This window comes from Cololabis saira, chromosome 22 (assembly GCF_033807715.1).
Source record: "Cololabis saira isolate AMF1-May2022 chromosome 22, fColSai1.1, whole genome shotgun sequence".
NCBI classification, from domain to species: Eukaryota; Metazoa; Chordata; class Actinopteri; order Beloniformes; family Belonidae; genus Cololabis; species Cololabis saira.
The window spans coordinates 14,404,208-14,427,664 of NC_084608.1; the positions used below are offsets into that span (position 1 = coordinate 14,404,208).

The following is a 23,457-nucleotide window of genomic DNA, read 5'->3' on the forward strand; positions in this document are numbered from 1 at the left end:
ACAAAACAGGGAGTTTGCCACATCTTTTGGAGCTTATATGGGATATTTTGGGACTTAATGGCCTTCTGACATGCATATGAACATACAGGTATGTTGAAATAAGGTTCAAGTGTTTGTTCACTGTTTTAGACCCTTTATTTTGATGGCTCAACACAGCTTTATAGAGGCATATCACAACACCAGCCATACCAATGAGAAAGACTATTGTAAATAAAGGACTACCTTTTATGAAGGCCTGGTATCCCAGGTGATTGATGTAAATTTAGGACACTTCATTTATTTAAGGAAATGTGGTTTCTGACCTTAATGGAATGGACTGTCCTTTTCAGTGTTTTATAACTGGTAATTAGCTTGCTAAAGCTAACGGCAAGACACACAGTTTAATGCTGATGTGATTTTGATATGTACAGTTGACCCTGCTAGATATACAATAGATATACATATCAACCAGCTTTAATTCATTAAAAAGAAGAAAAAAAATGGAAGATGTGTTTAGTAGTATAAAATGTAAAGGTATGGATTGTGGTCCAAATCAATCAGTCCTATGAGAAAACATGTACCCTTCGACTTTCATGAGTTGGGGATTGGGGTGCTAGCTGATTTATTAAATTGTGTAGATTCCATTGAAAAATGGCTAACAAACAACTATCTTCTGCTAAATGCTTCTAAAACAGAATCCCTGATATTTTCCCCTGATGAAAAGCTTCCATTGATCAAGCAACACCGTGGGCTCCTCCGTCCAGTCGAGCACCGGGAACCTGGAGGTGTTGCTTGATTCATCTCTTTCTTTGGATAGACACTCATGGGCTGTGTCAGAAAATTGCTTTTATCTAAGGAACGTTTTTAAATTTAAGAGTATTCTTTCGCGTGCCGACTTGGAGATGGTTTTACATACTTTTATTTCTCCTAGACTGGACTTCTGGAACTCTCTATTGACGCTCTGTAAAGAGACTGCAGATTGTCCATAATGCTGCAGCCAGGCTTTAAACTGGTGCTCATAGATGGAACCACATCGCCACGATTTTATCTTCTATGAATTGGCTGCCAGTAAAGCAACGAATTGATTTTAAAATTCTTGTACTGACTTTTATAGCTTTTCATGGCCAAGCCCCAAAATATATTTGTGAGCTTTTAACTGTTTGTGCCCCAGCTCGCTCACTCAGGTCATCAGAAACCAAAGGTATTATCTGTCCCAAGATCCCGTGATAAGAGATCATGATTTTCAGTCCAGGGAGGAACGCTCTTCCTCCCTGTACATACCTGACCAACAGTGCTGACTCTTTTAAGAAAAACTACTGACCCTTTTATTTGGACAAACTTTTAGTTGACTGAATAACCTTCACTTTGCCATTTTTTAAACTCAGATTTTTTTTGGTCTTTTATTTATTTTTTATGTTCTTAATCCCTGTTTATTTAATGCTTCTTCTTTTATCCTGCTCTGCTCTTTATTGTAAAGCACTTTGTGATCTTTATCTCTGATAAGTGCTCTAGAAATAAAGTTGATTGATTGACTATTAATAGTGGAATATTTAAAACTTAAATTACACTTTGGGATTGTGCTGTGGAGTAACAAACATGTATCACTAATGCTTTCCTCAATAAAACTTTGACAATTGGACCATAGTCAGTGTCATTATGTTAAAAATATGCTGGGTGAACTGCTAGGATATTAATAGAACAACCTGACAGCACCCGTGCCTGCAGGAAATGAAAAATAATTATGTGTGTGTGTGTGTGTGTGTGTGCCGCACACCCGCACACATCATATGCTTATCAAGCTGTGCCTGAGCCATAACAAATGTCCAGCATACGTAATGCAGCAATGGGAAGCATGGCCAGCTCCGCGTGGAAATTCCTTTAATGTACCATAGGTGCAAGAAGCCCCGCTATTTATTTGAAGTGTCTTGCGGTGCTGCAATCTGTTGAATCTTAACTCTAAATGTGCAGCTCAGTCATTGAGTGTCAAATCTCATTCACTCAGATAGTCCAGAGAATCTCATGGTCACACACAAGACATTGAACGAGTGTTTTTGTGCAGGAAAGTTTGTAATGAAAATGTGGTCCGAACAGCTGTTTGTTCAGATCAAACTGATTTATCTCTGTCAGTTAATACATTGTTAGGTGAGATTTTGTGAGGAAAAAAAGAAAAAAATATATATTTTTTTTTTTATATACACAAGTGGCAGCCTTTTCTGTTTAACAATGCACTTGAATTTGCTCCATAATATTATATTAAAAAAAGTTATCATAAAGAGATTGAATTAGTTAAAACACCAAACTTATACAGTTTAATAAGTTTTATGTGTTCCAGGTTAGAGTCACATTTTAGAAATGTGTTTTGGTCTAGAGCAATATTCAAGTAACAATTGCAGAACACCTTTATTACTTGCACATGTTGGGATAGAGTCCACATGGACTATTTATTTATCTATCCTTTCTACGTCATTAAGCCAGGGTTACACAGATAGAAGCCAAAAAAACAAGAATTAAATCAAATTAAAAAAATGTAACTTTTCAAATGAAGTTTTGTAGCAAATGCTTATTGATATGGATTCTTTTATTTTGCTTGAGGTGGGAAAAAAAAAGATAAGACCAGTTGATGTCATTTGGCTGCATTGTACTGTAGGTTGTTATGCATGGTTGTAACAAACAACATAATACTTGCCTTGAAGGAAAGAGAAGTCACAAATGAAACCATTTGTCTCAACCATATGCAAGGGAAAACTGGGAGAAGTCCTCCGGAATTCTTTTCATCTCAGTATGCCATGTGTATTCGTTCATATCCACAGTTTTAGGCGCTGAAATGTCACAGTACTCTGATCTGGGGACTGGCAAATTCTTCTGATCACAAGGATGAGAAGTTTTTGATCCTAAATGATGCAGATTTTTGTATAACGAAATAGTGTCTTCACTCATGAATAGAAATTCTGTTTACATAAATATGTAGTCAGAAAAAGGTTATCATGGTCTTATTTACTACATGAGACTTCAGCTGCATTAGCTATTCGCTCAATTATATAAAACATTTTTATAGCAACAAGATCTGTTCCATCCAGTCACTTTTTTAAGTCAATCCTAAAAATGCACACCAACAAATGTTATCAGAAACCCAATTAAAAACAAATTAAGATTTTGAAGTAATTATTTTTACTATACATCTTTCTCCAACAAACATATGGTCTCGTATGTGCAAAACTAAAAAAGTGAACGCACCACCATCAAGCTCATTATCCTTTTACATGTTGAAAAAAAATCTTAAGAAAAGCAATACAATTTCCCATACAATAAAAACACACTATTATTATTATTATTATTATTATTATTATTATTATTATTATTATTATTATTATTACTATTATTATTATTACTATTATTATTATTGGCACTAAGGTGCCAATATGCATTGCTTATTACATTAGTCTAAAAAATAAAATGAAGCAAATGCTAATTTGCTAAAACCCTGTTTATGCACAGTGTTATCATGTATTGAAGTTACAATATGTAACCCAGCAACCCCAACATATGGAAGACATCACCAGGGGGGCAATAGCTTTTATGTACCATTTCATAGAACATTTTTCTTTATTTTGATAACCCTGTTGTACTTCATGTGCATATTTTTCATTCAGGGATAGTAAAGTAATCCTCCCGTTGCATAACACCTCTAGCATGCGCTATACTAACATACTGTATGTACATGTAATGACATGTTATTAATGTTAAAGTATGTCTTTACAACAGTATAGTAAGAAAGTACATAACATAATTATCTTTGCATGTTCTCGCAGGCCAGGGGCAATGAGGCGGTGGACCAGGTTTTGTCCGCTAGCCAATTAGTTTGACATCCTTCATATGTTATTGATGTCTCTTCTATTTTTCTTCTTCTCTCTGTACAGATAAATGAATTAAGCCATGTTCAGATTCCCATTATGCTCATGCCAGATGACTTCAAGGCCTACTCTAAGATTAAAGTGGACAACCATCTCTTCAACAAGTAAGATCTGTTTAGATATTTTTATCACATAAATCCTAATACCATAAAATATGCATCAAAATATGTGTATTGTCTCTCAAAATCTTAAAGGAGTAAATTACAAACATTCAGATGAACATCATTTCATAAAATGTGTATTTAGTGTTCCCTGACTTTTGTATACACACAGGGAGAACATGCCCAGCCATTTCAAGTTCAAGGAGTACTGTCCTCTGGTGTTTCGAAACCTCAGGGAGAGGTTTGGCATTGATGATCAGGATTTCTCGGTACTTTTCACAAACATATGATAGTATTTTTACACTGTCAAATGTCTTTTTCTTTACCCTTTTTTTTGTTATCGTCACATCACTTAGTGTGGAGAGAATCATGAGAGTGCAAATGTTGCATGTTTTTAATACACAGTGCAATTGGATCTTATATTTTGTCAAACTTAAATCATGTGGTGTGGTCATCGTGAATTTAAAGCTATGCAAAACATATTTGATCAGTTTTTACTTGTTTAACATGCTTTTCCCGCCTTTGTTTGAACCCATTCCTTTTCTTCCCTTTTCGCCCCTCCTCTCTTTCCTAGTAAATCCCCATTTCCCAACACCGTCAGTGAGTTGGCAGTATTTGGAGGTCAATGTGTCCCAACGCAGTGCAGCTGTCTTTTACGTGTTTACATTGGGTTTAGTTGGTTGTAGTAGGCGGATAGTTGAGATGTTAAGAACATGAACCTCCTAAGAAGGGAAAAACTTGCTACATTAAACTGTTTTCCTGTTTGAGGTATTGATCACATTGTCAAGTTTATGTCCTCTTTTGTGCTGGCATTTTTTATTTTCTTTACATTGGAAATATTCATATCCAGCAGTATTATTAAAGTTTTGAGTAAATAATTGAACAACAAAGCCAGTTTGTTAGTCCTTTCCTTCTATATTCTCATGAATACATAAAATGCGTAAATGATAAACTACAAAACAAACAGTTGAATATTACCTCGATATCTTTCCATCTATAGTACTCTCTTTTACATTGTCTGTTAAGTAAGTCTTCAACAAATTCTCCACCCAGACACTCAAAAACTCATCAACAGAAGCAGTAGATGATGAAAATGTAAGAAAGGTTAAGGAGCTGATGGGCGAAGAATTCTTAAAGAATGAGGCACTGAGCCAGAGTATGTTAGATCATGTTACTTTTGGTCTTTCAAAGTCTGTGGAGCAGCTGTTTGCGTCTCTGTGAAGCAGGCAGCTAGATTACAGGTCAGAACCTAATGTTTAGACTGCAGTGTAGGAGGTGATGAGACATAAAGGAGGTAGATCAAGGACATCATGTTCTGAGTGCTTCACTCCAGTGCACCAGAGGAGCTGCTCATTTGAGATTTCAGTGCTGAGGAAATGTTATCATTCATTCAGTCAGTCATGTGGGGTCAGTATGGATTATGGAACCATGTCCTATATTTAGTTAGGCACTCTATTTAAAAGGTAAAATAAGAGCAATGCCGTTAACACATTAGTTCCATCTCCAAATGATGCAGATTAAGGAATTGTATTAGTTTATTTTTACTTATTTTTTATCTATTTATTTTGCTCCGTGTTTGCAGAACTCTCTGACACGCAGTGCTCCCTTGAACAGTGAGGCCCAGGGACGAAGTGGGGCTCGTTTCCATACCTCCTACGACAAGCGCTACGTCATTAAGACCATCAGCAGCGAGGATGTGGCTGAGATGCATAACATTCTGAAGAAATATCATCAGGTGAAAACACAATATCATAGATTTGACATTTCATTCTCTCTTGCTTGCATAGTTTGAAGGAGGGTTCTTCAAAATGACTTCATACTCATATTGATTACTGCATGATTTTAACAAGATGTACAAGTCTATTCTGCTCAAAAGTATTTTACAGCATTTTGTGCCCCGTGGCACAGTCTTATTATAAATATTAAAAATATTTGACAACATAAATATTATAATTAACATTTTTTTTCAACACTTATACTGTAGATCAGGGGTCTTCAACTAGATTAGGCAGGGGGCCACATCTGCAAAAGGACTGTATGGAGAGAGCTGCACTGGAAAATCTGGGGGTTTTCAAAATGTATTTTGCACTCAAAGCTGAAGATTGATGTATATATAATACATTTGTGCACAGGGATGTGCAGGAGAATATATCTGTCTAGTTTACATATGAATTATGTGTTAATTGTCTCCAGATTTAGTCAGTGTGAATGTTAAATATATTATTCAGATAAAGAAATATTATTTTAAATGCAAGTTCATTTTGAAACCATGCATTATGCAATTTAATGTAGTTGATATTGATCTACTTTTAATAAAACACGCCATAATGACAAAGCACAACTTTCCACCAAGATTTCCTTATCTGAATATTATATTAAGCATTGAGCACGCCACACGCATTCCGTCCATAGTAGCCAGTTTGACTTGCAAAGTCCTCATTTAGAGATTCAAATGAAAAAAATTTCAGGCCAATCCTTGAAGTCTAATGACGTAAACAAGTCCTCGTTACAACAGAGGTTAATAACAAATAATGTGACAAACATTATCACTGTGCAACACTAGCAAAAAATCCCAAAGTAGTAAAAAACATCTCCAACACAGATTAACATGTACAAACACTGTCCACTGAATCATTAACCAACTGAAAAGGCTACCAAACATCTTAAACTTTTATTAATTAACAAAATGTGATATGTAAACCATGTTAGTTTCGCTTACTTCGTCACTTTCGCCCGCCGACCGGAAGTGACGCCGGCCGCCACGGATCGGGCGGCCGATCGATCGAGACAACACTACTTTCCCCCCCTTTTTTTAAAATATGACCAGAGGCCACATAAAAGCTCCTGGCGGGCCGCAAGTGGCCCGCGGGCCGCCAGTTGAATATCCCTGCTGTAGATGGTTATTTTTGGTACATAATAAGTCGTTATAAATTGTCTGAGGGTTTCCTTTGATTGCTCTTATCTATTGTTTACCTCACAGTTGTCCACTGAACAGAACTCATAAAGGGATCATGCTGTTTCTGCCTCTATCCAATTGTACAGGCTGCTAGCATCTGTTGACTCACTGACAAAAACGCTATAAGTTTATGTTCCTCACTTTTGGTAGTTCATTGTGGAGTGCCATGGGAACACGCTGCTGCCTCAGTTTCTCGGGATGTACCGGCTCACAGTGGATGGAGATGAGACCTACATGATTGTTACACGCAATGTCTTCTCTCATCGCCTTTCCGTCTTCAAAAAATATGACCTCAAGGTATCATACTAGTTGTCTTGTGTTGCAAGATTTGCTCATTTAAATGTGGCTTCTTTGTTTTTGATTTTCTTCTCTTTCCTCTTAAACATAAACCCTTGTGGTCACATGTTTCATCAGAGCTCATGAATAATGCTTGTTGTTTTGTGGTTTATCAATGGGGTAATTTGTGTTCAAAATCAGTTTCTGGCATTTTTCAGGGTTCCACTGTGGCAAGGGAGGCCAGCGACAAGGAGAAGGTACAGTCGCCTGTCGAGAGCCAGGGTCCGGCTACACATGCGCACACATTTAAATCTCTTCACCTTGAAGATGATAATAATACACAAATGCATATTTAAAAATCAAAGTGTTACAACTTGAAACGGCAAGAAACAAGGAACCAGACAGTTTCTACCACGGCCTGTTTTAAAAGGGCTTCTTGGACATCTGGATTGCTCACAACTCATTTGCCTTTCAGAACTAATTCACTAAACTGGTTTTAATCCATGCCATCACTAATTTGTTTGAGCATAAATACAAACCATGAAATATTATGTTTCATTTTGTTTTTTGTTTCTTCTTAGTAGCTGTGTGATTCAATCCCCAGTTTTCCATACTGTGGGAGAGTTAAGATCGAACATGTGTTTGATGTTTTGTTTTCAGATGTATGAAAAGTGTTGCTTAGCAAGCATTTAGTTGTTTATGAAGAAAGGAATTGATGTGAACTCTTAGTACTTGCACAACCATAATTTCTAAAATTTGTTTTCACCCAAGTGCAGAAAACATTATAGATGCTAAAAATGTCAGTAACTTTTTGCAGATTCACTAAAAATCAAAAGGGTCTTAGACATAGAAGTGTCTTTCAAATAGTTTAATGCTAATTATGCCTCATTTATTCTGATTGAACTACATTCAGTCAAAAAGCATGTGGACAACTGAATAATGAGAGAGAAACCAACCTGTGTTTCCAGTAGTTAAAAAAACCAACACAACTTGAATAGTTTCAAACTCACTGTCATCACCCAAATGGACCAACACAACTTTGGTGTTTACTTTAGTTTCCTTTTGGGTGAAAATGACAGAAACAAAAATCCATCTCCTTCAGTTAGTACCCACCTCATCCCCCCCCCATCTCCTTCCTACCCACCGCATGCTATCTGTGTCTTAATTTGCTTCATCCCTTCTAACCTTGCTTCTGCATTAGTTTCCCTGCTTGCTGTCTGCCTGTTTGTTAGATTGATGGTTGTGTGTAAAGTGTCAATGTTTGGTTGGGTATATGTTGGCTGGAGGGATTCATTCAGTCAGCTGTCGCTCTTGAACAAGCAGTCCTTTTGTATCATCATGTTATATAATGTGTGTGTGTGTGTGTGTGTGTGTGTGTGTGTGTGTGTGTGTGTGTGTGTGTGTGTGTGTGTGTGTGTGTGTGTGTGTGTGTGTGTGTGTGTGTGTGTGTGTGTGTGTGTGTGTGTGTGTGTGTGTGTGTGTGTGTGTGTGTGTGTGTGTGTGTGTGTGTGTGTGTGTGTGTGTGTGTGTGTGTAAAGCAATTGAAATGTTGCCGTTTGATATGAGACTTCCTATTTTTAGTTTTTGGCTTTTAGCTGGTGAAATGTGTCACATTAAAATTCATCACAGTACAGTACTTGCAAGGACTGCAAGGATATGCTAACAATTGAAGCTATTTTATTCACTAGATGGTGTTTTTAATTTAAGCATTTTTCAATCGCACAAGATCAAGAACTTGGGCTATGACATTTGAAGGTTGCTGACATTGTTCCTTTTTTTCATTTAAGATCCAGATTGTTTGTCAGCTAAGATAAGTAGGGAATTGTGCTGTTACATTACCCCCCACTCCCTTTTTTTTTTTTTTTTCCAATGTGTGTCAACAAACTTTGCTCTAGATGTTGTGTGACTGCGTGGAGGCTGCCACAGTTTTGACCGTGAGTGGTATGCACTTTCCACTATCTTGGCCGGGGTTGAGTTGTGGGTCACCAGGCAGTGAAGTGGAGCACACATCAGGGAATCCCTGAAGTAATTTTAGCACTCTGCAGATGGAGGAAGAAACAAAACATTCCTGAGGTTAAAACAGATGGGTGGAAAAACAACACAGCTGAGTATTTAACACACATGTGTGCTCACTATGTGACCTTATTTCTTTTTTTTTTTTTTTTGTCTGCAGCACAACTGTCAATAAAACACTAGACACGTACTGTCTAGCAGTAGAGATTAAGAAGTGCCTGGATACACGTTTCGCATGGAAACATGAAGTCATAAGTGGTTGCTGTCAGCCTTTGTTGATTTCTTTGGGTGATGTACCTTCAGTAAAAGCTATTAGTAGTTATTACTACATTATTCACGTTGAATACCGAGTACAGCATGTGGTCCCACCCTGCACATGTTCACACCCAGCTTACAACATTTCTCAGCTAGACGTCAAGAGTATGGACCTAAAGGTAATACTTGTTTCTCCACATGAAAAGCCCTTTATATAGATACTGTACACTCATAATGGCCAGACAATTTATTAGATACACTTTGTGAGTACTGGGTAGGACCCTCTTTTGTCTTTACAACTGCCTTAAATGTTGTAGCATGGATTTGACAAACATTGGAAACAGTGAGCAGAGATGTTGGTTCATATTGACATGATGTCATCACACAGTTGCTGCAGATTTTTCAGCTGCACATCGATGATGTGACTCTTCCGTTTTGTTCCAGCACAAACCAAAAGTGCTGAAATGAGATCTGATGACTTTGGCCTCATTGTGATGTTCAAGAGACCAGTTTGACATGATTTGAGCTTTCTCACATGTAAGTCAGGGTGAATCCTTTCTCTCATGTTGTCCATGCTTAAATCTGACCCTATTTATCAGATCAGGGAACTTGTTTCTAATGTTATGTTGTCCAACTCTGGTGAGCCCATTCCAGTTGTGTCCTCAGTTTCACCTTGTGCTGCTTGACAAGATTGATACCAGTTGTGGTCTTCTACTGCAGCCCATCTGTGTCAAGGTTCAACGTATTGCTCCTTCAGAGGTGGTTTTCTGACTACTCGGTTGTAACAAGCGCTTATTTGCGTCTCTTGTCTTCCTAGCACCTTGAATCAGTGTGGTCATTCTCCTCTGACGTCAACAAGGCGTTTTTACCCAAAAAACTGCCACTTCCTGGATCTTTCTTTCTTTCTTTCTCTTTTCCAGACCATTCTCTTTCAGCAGAAGAGATGGTGCAGCATGAAAATCAGTATCGATCTGTAGTTTCATGAAATTCCTTCAAACCATTCAGAGCAGCTTGTCTGGTGGCAACAGTCATGCTACGCACAGCGCGATTGTCACTTTTTCTTCCCTCTTCTTGTGTTTGGTTTGAACTTCGGCTGGCTGCCTTGACCATGTCTACATGTCTGAATGCATTGAGCTGCTGCCCTGTGACTGGCGTATCAGATATTTTATATTACCAAGCAGTTGAACGGTTGAATCTAATAGAATACAAATATTCTTGAACTAAACTGAACTTAAATCCTACAAGAGCTTGATTGCCTTGAATGAATATCTTTCTTTCAAATAATTTTCCTGTCATTCAAGCCCTGTTTGCAATCTCTGCATTCAGCAGCTTACACTGGTCAACACACACTTCACATGCTTGGTAAGATATAGCTGGTGCATCAGGCCGTACGATGGAGGAATATCATATGTTGTTCAAAGTGTACGATTTGGGTTTATTTCAAAATTAAAATATTTTTTAAAAAAGCACACAAGCAACAAGCACAGCAGAGTACTCTACTGACTGCATGGCCCACTCCCTTTGTGCATGCTGCATGGTATATGCTGTTTTTCTGCATTTTTACAAAGTGACATTATTTCCAACACATTCTGATGTGTGTGTGTGAACACCAGCATCCCTTTTCTTTTTTTGCACATAGTCGATTCGTTCTGTTTTACCCACATTCAGAATGAAATGTATTTTTGTTTTCAGTAAAATAAATGTTTTGGTTCTTGTAGCTGCTGTCTCATCTTGGTTGTCAATCAGAAGCTGGTTTTCCTGACACATTTCATGTGTAGGGTTAACAGAGTTCAGTCAGTTGTTGCAGGGCTTAACTGTTTACTCTCAATTGATCTTAAGAAGATCACAAACTAGGTCTTATTTGTCTTTGAGAGGCCCATTATATCATATTAGTTGTCTGTTGCTTTACTTTTTGTGGTTAACAGCAGAAATCCTGTCCTTGACGTATCATGGAGTCATCTGCGATTTTTCAACACTGATTTTAGATTATTACAAATCACAGTATTTCTTTTCTAACCTGGAAAATGTACCAGTTGTGTTTGCATGTCACAAACTGCTGCTGGCCCTTGATTTGGGAAGAGAACCCATTTCTGCTGAGAGGCCCACAGCAACAGCAGATTTGTATACTATCCACTCTCTCTTCACTTCAGCACCAACTGGTGTCTCCGTCGAGACCACATGGCTTCAATGTGCTCGTAAGAGTGAGTGTGAGCATACTATTGCATATTTAATCTTCTGTAGAGTAGAATATCTTAAGCGCTTCGATTTAGTACCCCCCTTGATCAGGCATCTAGCAGAAAACAGATTTACTTGTTTCCGCGCTCTGCTTTGGCTCAGATCCTTGCTCCTTTAAGTAACACAGCCAGGTTGCTTCCTTTCTCTGTGAGGCCTTTAAGGCAGGAAATGGTCATAATGCCAGCGCCAGCAGACTGGAGTTATTCTTATAAAGAATGTCATTCTTCAATTGGACATTGACAAATCATTTCTGACGTCTTTCTAAAGAATTATAAACCTCTACACTGACCGGACAGATCTTTCGCCTGATGCCCTTTCCAACTCTCCACCACTTAAAAAAGAAACACAAAAAAAAAACAACTTTTATGGTCTGTTACATTTTAAACACTTTGCCTTTACTTCCAACTTCCTTCCTCCCATCCTTTCTTCTTTCTTCTCTCCTTTCCTCTACCCCTACCATCCCTCCCTCACTCCTCCTTCTCTAGCAGCCACCCCAACCAGAGGATGTGCCCCCAAGGCCCAAATCTGGTAATGTTCAGCAAAGGCTGCAAACACTGCGGATTGCCACGCGCTTTTACTGCGCCATGAAACACGTAAGAGATGTAAGAGAACCAGGGCTCATATATCAGGCATGATCTATTGAAACTAAAATCTCATGTTATTGTTTTGTCTTCTTTTTTGTATGGCAGCTGAAAACAGTCATTTCCTTGTATTCTCCAGGCTGATACACTGTTACTTTAAAGGCCATATTTTGCACACATTTCATTCATTTTCTCACCTTTTGCTCAGCTTGCCAGTAAATTCAGTTTTCGTTTTGCCAGACACTTGATTTGTGTTTCCACCAGCCACTAAAAGGTATCTACATTTACCTGAAACACTGGAGAGTATCAAATAGTTTTTTGTTTTGTTTTTGTTGTTGTTTTTTATGTGTGTGTGTCGGAGGGAAACTTTTCTCACCTATTTGATGCATTTACAACTGAAACTGACTTGTGACTGTGAGTTAACCAGAACCATGTATTTTCCACAGACTGACCTATGTGTGCTAATCACAACCACATCTGTTGAAAAAAAAAAGCTGTATATTTTAATGACCTCCAATGCAGAGTAGCTTTTAGAGTAAAATAAAACAACAAAGCAGATGAAACAATAAAAATTGTTGTCTAGACGATAGGTAGGTTAACCAGCGTATACAGGGATCCGGCCTACTGGCGGCGCTACAGTGACAAGCACTACACAGGGATAAGTGATAAGGATATAAGCTAGAAAACCTGCAGCAGGGCCGCCGCAAGGGGTGTGCGAACCGTGCGACCGCACGGGGCCTCGCGCCCCAAGGGGCCTCGCGCTATGGGCCGTTTTTTTTGTGTGTTTTTTTTCCAATTTTTTTTCGTTTTTTCCCTTATAAATATGAACAGTCACGTTCCATTACAGACCTAAATGTGTACTAGTCTGTGCATATCAATAAATATGTGAAATGATGCGCGTGTCTGTTGTTCGCGTCTGACCAAGCGCAGACACAAGCTGCTCTGATCCCGACGGGTGGAGTTAGAACAAACTGTCACACAATGTCGAGAGAACGAGACAGAATCAGGAAATTTCCATCAGGGGATGAAAAAAGAAAAAAAACTATGGAAAAATGGAAGAGTTTAATGCCTCTCTGAAAGGCTCGTTTGATAAATTTGTTACAAAAATCACCGATCCGACCGGGTCTCAAGCAGCCGCGGGGCCCTGCGTCGAGGCAAGCCAAATGATGATCGAGGCAGGGGAAGGTATGCAGTATTTTGCTAATTTGAGAGTTAAAATTGCGCATATAGACACACGATCCGACCCGAAAAACCAAAAAAATTTCGCGAGGGCCCCCCCCGGCCATTTCGCACGGGGCCTCGCAAATCTCCCAGGCGGCTCTGACCTGCAGCTATAGTGGTTCAAGAATCAGGATAGAGGCAGAGATTGTTCAGCGATTACAGGGACCTGCTCAGTGGCCAGCTGAGACACTTTTCCACACACACCCAAACAGTTATTAATACAAAATGATTAGCACAGCTCCCAGTGTTTTGTAACGTTGCAGTGTTGAATTAACACATCAAATGCATGGCCCAGGTTGCTTGTACTGTATGTCTGAGTGGCTGTGATTAGATACAATGTTGGCTCAAAAAAGGAAAAGGTCATCTGAAAACTGGAAGGGAAACAGAGTTCTGACAGTGATTGTTTGCATCATGATAACAACTAGAGTTACTGACTGTTGCACTGAGTCAGTGGATATTCATCACTTATGTTATCAAGCTCCAAGAACATCCCGGTTGTAGCACACCACAAATCCCAGAGAAGGCCGTAGCTTTGCCATCAAAGACTCCAAGATTAGCTTTCTATCCAGATAGCAAGAGACAGGGAGGAATTGAGATGAATTTGTTTCGAACATGAAGCAATTCAGCTGCAACACGGTTCAGAAAGCTTCAACAGCCCACAACTTCCTCTTACTACTGACATATACTTCACTTTTTGCACTTTTTACTTCAGTGGAGTACGCTATTCAAAACTGTAGCACGTTGTTATCGTTCTGACAGAAGCGTTTAGCTACAGTCCAACATACACTCCATCTGCATCAGTTTGAGGAACAGGATTATTTTCTTTGAAGGACTTTGGCGCTGAAATACGACAGTTGAAGCGAACACACACAAAAAACGTGGATGATTGTTAGATCGGAGACATTTCTTACGGTAATAGAGCTGTAAAATGTTTCCAGGTTATATTCACTCTTTGCAGTCAGTCTCATGTTGCTTTTTCATGCCATGTTTCCATGTTTATATTCAGTCAAGGAAGTTGAGCATTCCATGTTTATTGAAGATTGCAGGTCTATGTCTGTATGTATATATGTGCTCAAGTGTCCCGTTTATGTGCGATGGGTTTTGCTGTTTATACTATGCGTGATCTGTATGTGTGTCCTGTCTGAGCTCATTCTAGTGTTACAAAGTGCTGTTACGTGTTGCCGCTCTACTCCTGCTGCCATAGAAACATTGTAGTAGCTAAACTGCTGCTGTTTCCCTGTTACCTCAGTCCCTGCTCTCTTCTCTCCTCAGTGACTAGACTCCGTCCCTCCCCACATAACACCCCCCCCCCTCCCCCTGCAGGCTGCTAGGCCTTGCAGCAGCATGGCTAAGAGGATCATAAATCTCAATAGACCAGGGGTGGCCAACCCCGGTCCTCGAGTGCTGCAATCCTGCATGGTTTAGTTGTTTCCCTGCATTGACACACCTGATTCTGATTAACGCTTGTTACCCGCTTGTTACCGTGGTGTGCAACACTCTGTTATTGACACAGCTACTTGTATCGCAGTGTGCTGAAGCAGAGAAACATGTAAAACACACAGGACTGCAGCTCCCCAGGACCATGGTTGGCCACCCCTGCAATAGACGGACATTCAAAGCTCCTTAATTCTGCTTGCAGGCTGTGTAGAGGCAGAAAAAAAAGTTAAAAAAAAAAGCACTGGCTTCATTATATTACAGCAGATCACATTGTGGTTTCTGAGAATCATCTTACAGCAACTGTTAGTATTATTTGTCTCAGGCAGACATCTTCTCTGTCTTTCTTTTCTCCCTTCATGACACCAAGTGTTTAGACTTTAGATGAAAATGTAAGGATTATACAAACTGCTACATTGCTTGGATCTACATTACCCACTTTATGATCACCCTTCATGCAGCCGGTTTTGTAGTTAGATCTCTCTATCTTCACACAACGTAAGCCGGGGTTGGGACATACTATCTGTCAGCCAACTCTTTTTTGCCAATAATATTATTTGTATTTAGTTAAGACAAACAGGCGTATCTGACAAACCACAGGCACAAATCCTCACACATGATCGAGGAATTTCAACATGCAGGATTGTCATAATAGTTTAAACACACCGTTGATTCATGAAAGAGATTACAATTAAATCATTGTTGTCCCGACTTTTGAAACACCACTAATTATCTATTTAAAGCAAAAAATAATACCCTTTTTTTCTTGTACAAATATATTTGAACAATTTTCATGTATTTTGAAATATCACATTTTTGTTTTTAGGTGAAATAATATTTATTGAAGCTTAAGCTTTCTCCGCTTCTGAAAAGAGGTTTGACATTAGATTTGACGCCATAATTCTGCCACATGTCTGTCCAGGTTTGCTGTATACGCTGCTGTGATGCTATGATTGTCTTGTTGTTTTGACTGTTTTTATCTGGTTGTTAATCTCTGATAATGATGGGCAGGCCAAGGAGCTGCCCACCTACAAGGACAATGACTTCATTAACGATGGGCAGAAGATCCACGTTGATGACGAGAACAAGAAAATGTTCCTGGAGAAGCTTAGGAAAGATGTGGAGGTATGTGCTTGACATGAGAATAGAGCATTTCTTACTTTGTTGTAATTCATCTTTTCATTCATCATTCTTCCTCCAATATCTAAGGATTGTCCATAATTCTTGTTTTTCTTTTTTACTTTCTCTCCTCAATCTGCATTCTCTTCAAATATTCATGCTCTGTCTGTTCCCCCGCTGGCTGTGGCGTCATCGTTCCTCCTGACCTCCACCGTCCTCAGTTCCTGGCCCAGCTGAAGCTCATGGATTACAGTCTGTTGGTGGGGATCCATGACGTTGAGCGTGCAGAGCAAGAAGAGGTGGAGAGCGAGGACAATGACGCAGAGGATGAGGGTGAGAGCGACGGTGGCGGCGTCGGGACGCCCCCTGACAGTCCCAGCAACACCCTGGATAGCACCAAGCCTCTGGGACCTGGCGAGTTTGATCCCACCATCGATGTCTATGCCATCAAAAGCAACGATGGTGAGTTCCCATCTGCATGAGCCTTTCAGGTTTATAACACCATGAGAGGTGCAGGCCTTGCACTGTGAGAGAAAAACAAAAAAAAGAACTGTACCAACAGCTCCCCCTACTGGGGGAAGTTCAAAAGTCTTGATGAGATGACACCTGCTGTCTGGAAAAGCACAAGCCAGCAATTTATTATTGATTTTTCTCAGAAGCTGCTTTCTCATAGCTGCAGCTGCAGGACGAGACTGGAGCATCGTCTTAAACAGAGATTCATCCTAGATATGCTGCTATAGAGCTACGCTGCAGGGGACGCCATCATGATCCACTGAGCGGTGCCCATCACCCTCCTCTCCTTTTATTCTCTTTACTTTCGTCATCGCAATCCTCAGTCAATAATTATAAGTATCTCATAAGCACAATCAAGGGCGTAGGTTTGGTCTCAACTTTGGTAGGGACGATATAACAGCATAACCTGCATGCACTTTTTGCTGGGGACGTGACATTAATAAGACCAAACAAATTGGGTGAACGGGGGTCAGGGCTACATTTGTCACAAATATGAACCTAATTAATTGATAGGCTAAATGATCAATGCAAAATAAATCTGTATTGACTTATACTAACTTTCATGTGTATTGGTTCACCTGATACACGGTTCGATTCAAACCTTTGTTTTCAAAAACTACTAAAGAAACATTTTGAAAACTTTCAGAATATTCCAGGATTTTATTAGCAATTTAAATTGCAATATTTGAACATAACTTAAAGTATATTAACATACACAATAAATACAAACATATTAATAATCTCTTAACTATCCAGAATGCAAAAAATAAACATTTGTCTTAAGACCATTCAACATTGTCTGTCTAAATAAATTAATTAAATATAACTGAAAAAACAAACATAAATAAAGTCATCAGCCAATCAAATGTGCGTTTGAGGGGAAAAAAAATGGGCCGGCAATTCAGCAAGTGAAAAGGGGTAAATTTAAGTCTGAACATAATGAAAATAATTAACTTAATAATGATAGGGTCAATTCTATCCTTACAACATTTGGGAAGACAATCTAAATTACCTATATATCTGACACTCGTTGGTAGTGTTATGTCCCTACCGTCCCTATGCAAACCTACGCCCTTGAGCACAATTGCGCTCCATTATTCTTGTAGTTTGTTGTGCTGGTCTGCCCCGTCCTTTTCTCTTCTGCACATCTTCTTTGCCAGAAGCTCAGTAGCGGCATGCTGCCCTGCAGCCCCCCCCTCTAACCATCCCAGTGTTTCCACCTGTCTGTATAGATGTCTGCTGGATATCTGCTGACATCATGACCTGTCGTCCCGCCTCTGACCACTTTGGTGTCTGCTGTCTACATCTGTTTACACAGTCTTCGCTGTCGTGCACCAACTAACCATGTATCAGTCATACGAACGAAGAACTCTTAGTTCTTCTGCTCACAGATAGTTAATACTAATATAACGTTTGTACCTTTGACAGTGTGTCTGTGTCTCTCCTCTCTCGGTACTTCATCCTCTCTTTCTGGTGTCCCTTTTCCTGCTCTACCCGGCAGGCCTTTGGGACCTGGGACCTTATGATCCAGGTCCTGCTCAAGGTTTCTTACCTCCTAAAGGGGAGTTTTTACTTGCCACTGTTTGGCTTAAGGCTTTTTTCCCACTAGGGGAGTTTTTAGCTGCAATTGTTTATGTAAAAATTGCTCTGAATCTCTGGAAAGCCCCTAGAGACAACTTGTGTTGTAATAGACGCTATATAAATAAAATTGAATTGAAATTAAATCACAGATTGTCACTTAAAATATGAACTAACTAACTAACTTAAAGTACATGTGTTTCCAACTTCAGCTGCTCCCCGGAAGGAGGTTTACTTCATGGCTATTATAGATATCCTGCAGCATTACGATGCCAAGAAGAAAGCTGCTCACGCCGCCAAGACGGTCAAACATGGGGTACGTTGCTGCGTTCAATGCACGTTTTAATCCTTTTAACTTTATAAAAGCACCAGCACTAAGTTAAGGATTTTTTTATTATACTTTGGTGATAAATTACAGAGCTACAGAAATGAAAATCAGCTCTTTGCTGATTACAAGAAGTCAAAAAGCTTTTTTTTTTCTTTTTGTAAATCAATCACCTATAAGCATTAGATTCTTTACCAAAACATTTAGACAGTTGAAATAAAAAATATGATTTATGTTGCATTTAAGATTATAATGTAGCAATTACAATACATTGTATTAATTGCACAGTGTATTTTAATTTAATTGTTATGCAGGAAAGGGATATTTGTTTTATCTTATTCAAGAAGCATTTTTATTCTATATATGCAGGCAGTTTATTTTTATTTCATTTGTTTTATACATTTTGATATTGTGCAGACCTCTGTTAATAACGGAACCTGTGTGACATTTGGCACGAGGCTTTGTATTAAAACTGACTGTTTTTTTTAAGGGTTTGCCTCAGAAAAAAATGAAGCTAACAGAGATGCTATGCTATAATGCTTTGAGGGAAACCCCAATTATGGCACGGAAAAAATATCGATATATATCGAGTATCGCCATTTAGCTAGAAAATATCGAGATATGACTTTTGGTCCATATCGCCCAGCCCTAGCTCTGACTAACTTTCCTTTGCAAACTCTTAATCCCTGTCCACAGTCAGGTAGGAAAACTCCCGTAAGCACCCAGTCCAGCAAGCATGCAGACGGCTGGAAGTAAAATGTGACAGTCTATTGAAATTCAGATGATGGGGCCAAAGTTGTGCTCGTTCTTACCAGGCTTCCCTCACAAGCTGGCCGCTTCATTTCCTTTTGGAAAGCTTTCATATATTACCTAAGGCAAATTAATTAAGGCTATTTTTCTCCCGAGGGTAGTAAAAACATAGAGGGAGCTGGTGGAGGAAAAATGTCATGTTGGTTGCAGCCACATGGTGACCCCTTCAGAGTCCCGTGGTGAATGTAAAGTGTCTTTTGTGTTTCCCCGTGCAGGCCGGGGCAGAGATCTCCACGGTGAACCCAGAACAGTACTCCAAGAGGTTTTATGATTTCATCACCACCATCCTGTCATAGCCTCCAGGAGCCACAGAGGCACAAAGGAAAGAGGGGGGCGAGTGGGGAGTAGGGTGGAGAAGAGAAGTCGCGGAGAGGAAAACCATAGAAAAGCTGAATGAATAAGGTGCTGTGATGGCTTTGTATCGCTCTCCCTCATTCATCCTCCTGATCCCTCACCGTTTGGGTCTCTCTTTCAGCGAGGTGCCGCATTCTGCAGCTAAACAAGACGTTGTTTGTTTACATTTAACCTCTCCTCTGTTCGGTCCTGTTCATGTGTTACTTCCGATGATTGGGTTCTTAACAGCAAGTGTCCGAGTCATTACATTTTTCATGCGTTGAGTTGTTTTCGTCATTGTTACTAATATGGGGGTTTGGCTTCCTTTCTTTGTAATTTCCCTTAACACATCAGTCACCTGCTTTCTTAATTTGAGGTTGACCATTTTCCTCATGATTATTGGGAGGTTGTGGAGGGTGTGATGTGTGTACAGAGTGAGGACAAGCCAAATGCAGAGGTCAGATTACAGCACAGAGCCAAGGCTTGGGTAGGACATAAAGAGGAACGTTGTGTTGAGCCTTTTTACTAATGCAGTTGCTTCATTTCAGGAAGTAGGAAGCAGTCTTCCAACAGGCCAACAGCCGAACCCACTCCCAAAAGCTATACAAGCACTCAGCCAAACAAATCTTCCCATTTGGTTTATCCTGCATTGCTCAAACACTTCCCCTTCCCCTCCTGTTACGAGTGTTTGAAGCTTCTGGGTTATTCTCGCTCTACACCACTTCTCGTTTGCTAAATTATACTGTTTGCTTACACCTCAGCGTCTGTCAGCGGACTGTTTTCTTTTTAATGATAAAGGGAAGGACGTGTATCCTTAAAATGAAAAGAAGAGAACTTCTTTACCGTCATTGATTCTGAAAACATTAGTTGGAAGTTGTGGTTCCTGTTCCTGTTGCAGAGAATGGCCCAGAAGTCATGAGTGAGTGGCTGCATCACAGCGAGTCGCTATTTATTATAGTTTAGTCACTTAGGGAAACATCAGCAGCCCTGAACTTTCTGTTGCCAGCAGCACCTTATGAGTAAAATCAAAACTGTTGCACTTTCATTTGTTGTCAGAAGCTGTTGCTCTTTTACATGCGCAGCAACAAAGAAGAGTTGAGTTTAGAAGGCTGATCTCAAGTCTCCGCCTCCCTCACAACTTCTCACCCGTCGCTGCTTCTTATCTGGTTCGTTTTGGGAAGAATTTACTGCAATATTTCATGGAGCAGAAGTGGACGAGCTCTGTTTTCAGAGCTTTTGTAAAGTAACCTCTCCGATCCTTTTAAGAAGCGCCTGGTGGAGTTGTGGCGGTGGGTTTGGGGGGACCAGGCATCAGTGAGACTATGTTTGTGCTTTCAGGGCAAACAAAAGGCAGTTTACCTCCAGCATCGTACCAGCACACACCCAGCGGTGGCCCAGGGTGTGTGTGTCAGTGTTCAAAAGTTGGAACAGGGAAGAAGGAGGTTGGGAAGAGTAGCTACAATTATGTGTTAAGTCATTAAAACCAACGGCATCGTTATCTAACCTCTGACTCTTATCTGTTTTTGTGTTATTATTGTTAACTTTTTTTTTTTTAAGGTGGAATATCTTTGTTAGAATTTGGTGGTGTTCTGAATTGTTGTGCTAATATTTTTTTTTTTTTTTTTGGTCTGTTTAATGTTTTTTTGTATATTTTGCACAAGAGGAAAGGAACCAAATGTCACGAATACGACCCCATTTAGTCGATACGGTCATAACAAGGGAAATGCAATATACTGATGTGAAAGTGAGACAAGCTGTTCTGTGTGTGACTTTTAAGAATCACCTCTGGTTAACCTACGAAAACAAGTGAAGTTGTTCTTCTTGGCTATTCTAACCCATGCAAAAAGCTTCCGTAACATCATATTTGTTTAGATGTCATAGATTATATTCACATTGATATTTTTTACATTGGATTTTAGTCTTGAAAATATAGTTGTATTTGAGGAAAACAGAAAAAAAAACGAACAAAAAAAAAGACAAGGAGTCACCCGTCGGAGTGAGTGATGGTGCTGTGGTAATGAAGAATGGTGGTGTTTGAATTTTTACAATTTATAAATGTACGTTTAAAACATTAAAAAGAAAAATGCATGTTGCAGGACTAAGTTTCCGTTCCCGTCTTTAGTGTCGTTGTGTGTTCAGGCGCGTGTGTCCCTCCGCTTTAACCACATCCGTCAGCGTCTAATAGTCCCTACCATGCTTTAAATAACTGTTTTTCATTGTATACACTGTGCAAGTTGTGTGCCTTTATACTCCAAATTATTTAATTTTATATTTTGTAATCTTTTTTTAAAGCAAATGTAAAAGGTTATTTTAATAATAGGGTATTTACTTTGACTAATTATTTTCCACTTTTTTCCTTTCATCCCCGTTCCTTCCTCCACTTCAGCACGTCTGTGCGGAGGTTCATTGTCGTCACTCGTCATCAGTTCAGTAAAACTGTCCCAAGCTTTGTGTTAGACTGAGATAAAAGGTGAATATTTGAGGATATTTGTTTGGACCCTGTACATGTAACTCATCAATATGATTATCCTGACTGCTCAGACTGGAGGTGGCGTCTGCTCACAGTTAACCCTTTGTTGGTTCATGCTGGTCCTACATTTATTAACCGTGAGTGTGAGTGTGTGAGTGTGTGTGAGTGTGTCATGCCTGCTTCGTTGTGCTCTTCCTCTTTAACGGATGGCTTCCACCAGCTTCAGAGTGTGTCGGCATGTTGTCAAATCCGTCACCAACCACAGATGTAGTCAGATGGGTCTCTTTGTTTTGTTTCCAGTTTTGTCCATGATTTCACCAGCTTTTGATGTACGGATCTGAAACTGGTTTATGTTCTGTGCATTTTTTGTTTTTGTTTTTTTTTTTTTGTCCAGGAGGTTGTCAGCCGTTAGTTCCTCTGCAGTCAGTAGTTGGCTCGTATTTCTGTTTTCCTTCCCTGCAAACGGTCTGTTTTGTCCCTGTTCCCACATGCAAGCAGCTCCTAAATGTACATAAAGAAAACAGGGAATGAGGGAATCCTCCTCTCATCCGCCTTGCTCTGTTCGGCTCTGTTTGGTGCAAGTAAAGAAAGCAGAGCAGTGGAAACGGTGGAGGCGGACTCGAGCAGGCCGCGCTGCCGAACCCTGAAATGAACAAGTCCTGGCTTCAGCGTCACCCCGTCAGCCATCCTGCTGCCACTCTTCACTTGCCAAAAGCATCTCTGCAGTCAGAAATACCCCACACGAGCTTGAAGAACATAGTGTATTGTATAATGTGTCTGTTTAAACATATTTTTTTTCTCTGTGGTAGATGGAGTGAGGTGTGCAGTGCTTTTATGTGAATGTGTCCAAAGTTACGGGAAACAGCCCTGTGTTGATGTGGTTTCTCAAACTAAAGGGAAATATGAGATTACAAATGCAAACGACTGAAGAGCAGGCTTCTTCTGCAGATGTGGGGCTCGTTTTTCGGGGCCTCAAAGTTAAAAAAAAACTCTGTTTACATTATATTCCTCCCAAATCGTTGAGTTGAATTTGCATGTAGAAATCCAAATCCTCCCATCACACCAAGAGACACGCTTCCACATCTGCAGAGGGCTTCGGTCTCCACTAAAACAGCCTCCATTGCTTTTGGAGTACAAGACTTGAAGAGTTACTGTGTGTATGCGCGAGTGCACATTCATGTATCGCTGTCTGACAACGGGTGGAGAGTGTTTCCCTTCAGTGGCAGAGGCCAAAATGATCTTGTATGTTTAATGTTCTTCACATTTAATGATGATAATTATAATACACTCCATTCCATAAGCGTTCACTCAAACAAACAATTAAAGCACTTGTTCTGCTTAACTCCA

The 23,457-nt window shown here is 39.7% G+C and overlaps 1 protein-coding gene across 5 annotated transcripts in view; it reads left to right on the forward strand.

Moving 5' to 3' along the window:
• Positions 1–23,457, forward strand: part of pip4k2aa (phosphatidylinositol-5-phosphate 4-kinase, type II, alpha a) — a 33,824-nt gene extending 10,367 nt beyond the window's left edge. The window contains exons 2-11 of one of the 5 annotated variants that reach the window (XM_061713926.1): positions 3,897–3,994; positions 4,164–4,260; positions 5,574–5,726; positions 7,098–7,244; positions 7,442–7,480; positions 12,212–12,328; positions 15,974–16,087; positions 16,303–16,543; positions 18,385–18,488; positions 19,523–23,457. In XM_061713926.1, coding sequence (XP_061569910.1) covers positions 3,897–3,994; positions 4,164–4,260; positions 5,574–5,726; positions 7,098–7,244; positions 7,442–7,480; positions 12,212–12,328; positions 15,974–16,087; positions 16,303–16,543; positions 18,385–18,488; positions 19,523–19,603 — 1,191 coding nt within the window. In that variant the 3' untranslated portion in view covers positions 19,604–23,457. The remainder of the gene's footprint in view (positions 1–3,896; positions 3,995–4,163; positions 4,261–5,573; positions 5,727–7,097; positions 7,245–7,441; positions 7,481–12,211; positions 12,329–15,973; positions 16,088–16,302; positions 16,544–18,384; positions 18,489–19,522) is intronic. The other 4 variants (XM_061713928.1, XM_061713927.1, XM_061713929.1 and 1 more) reach the window with 4 other exon arrangements.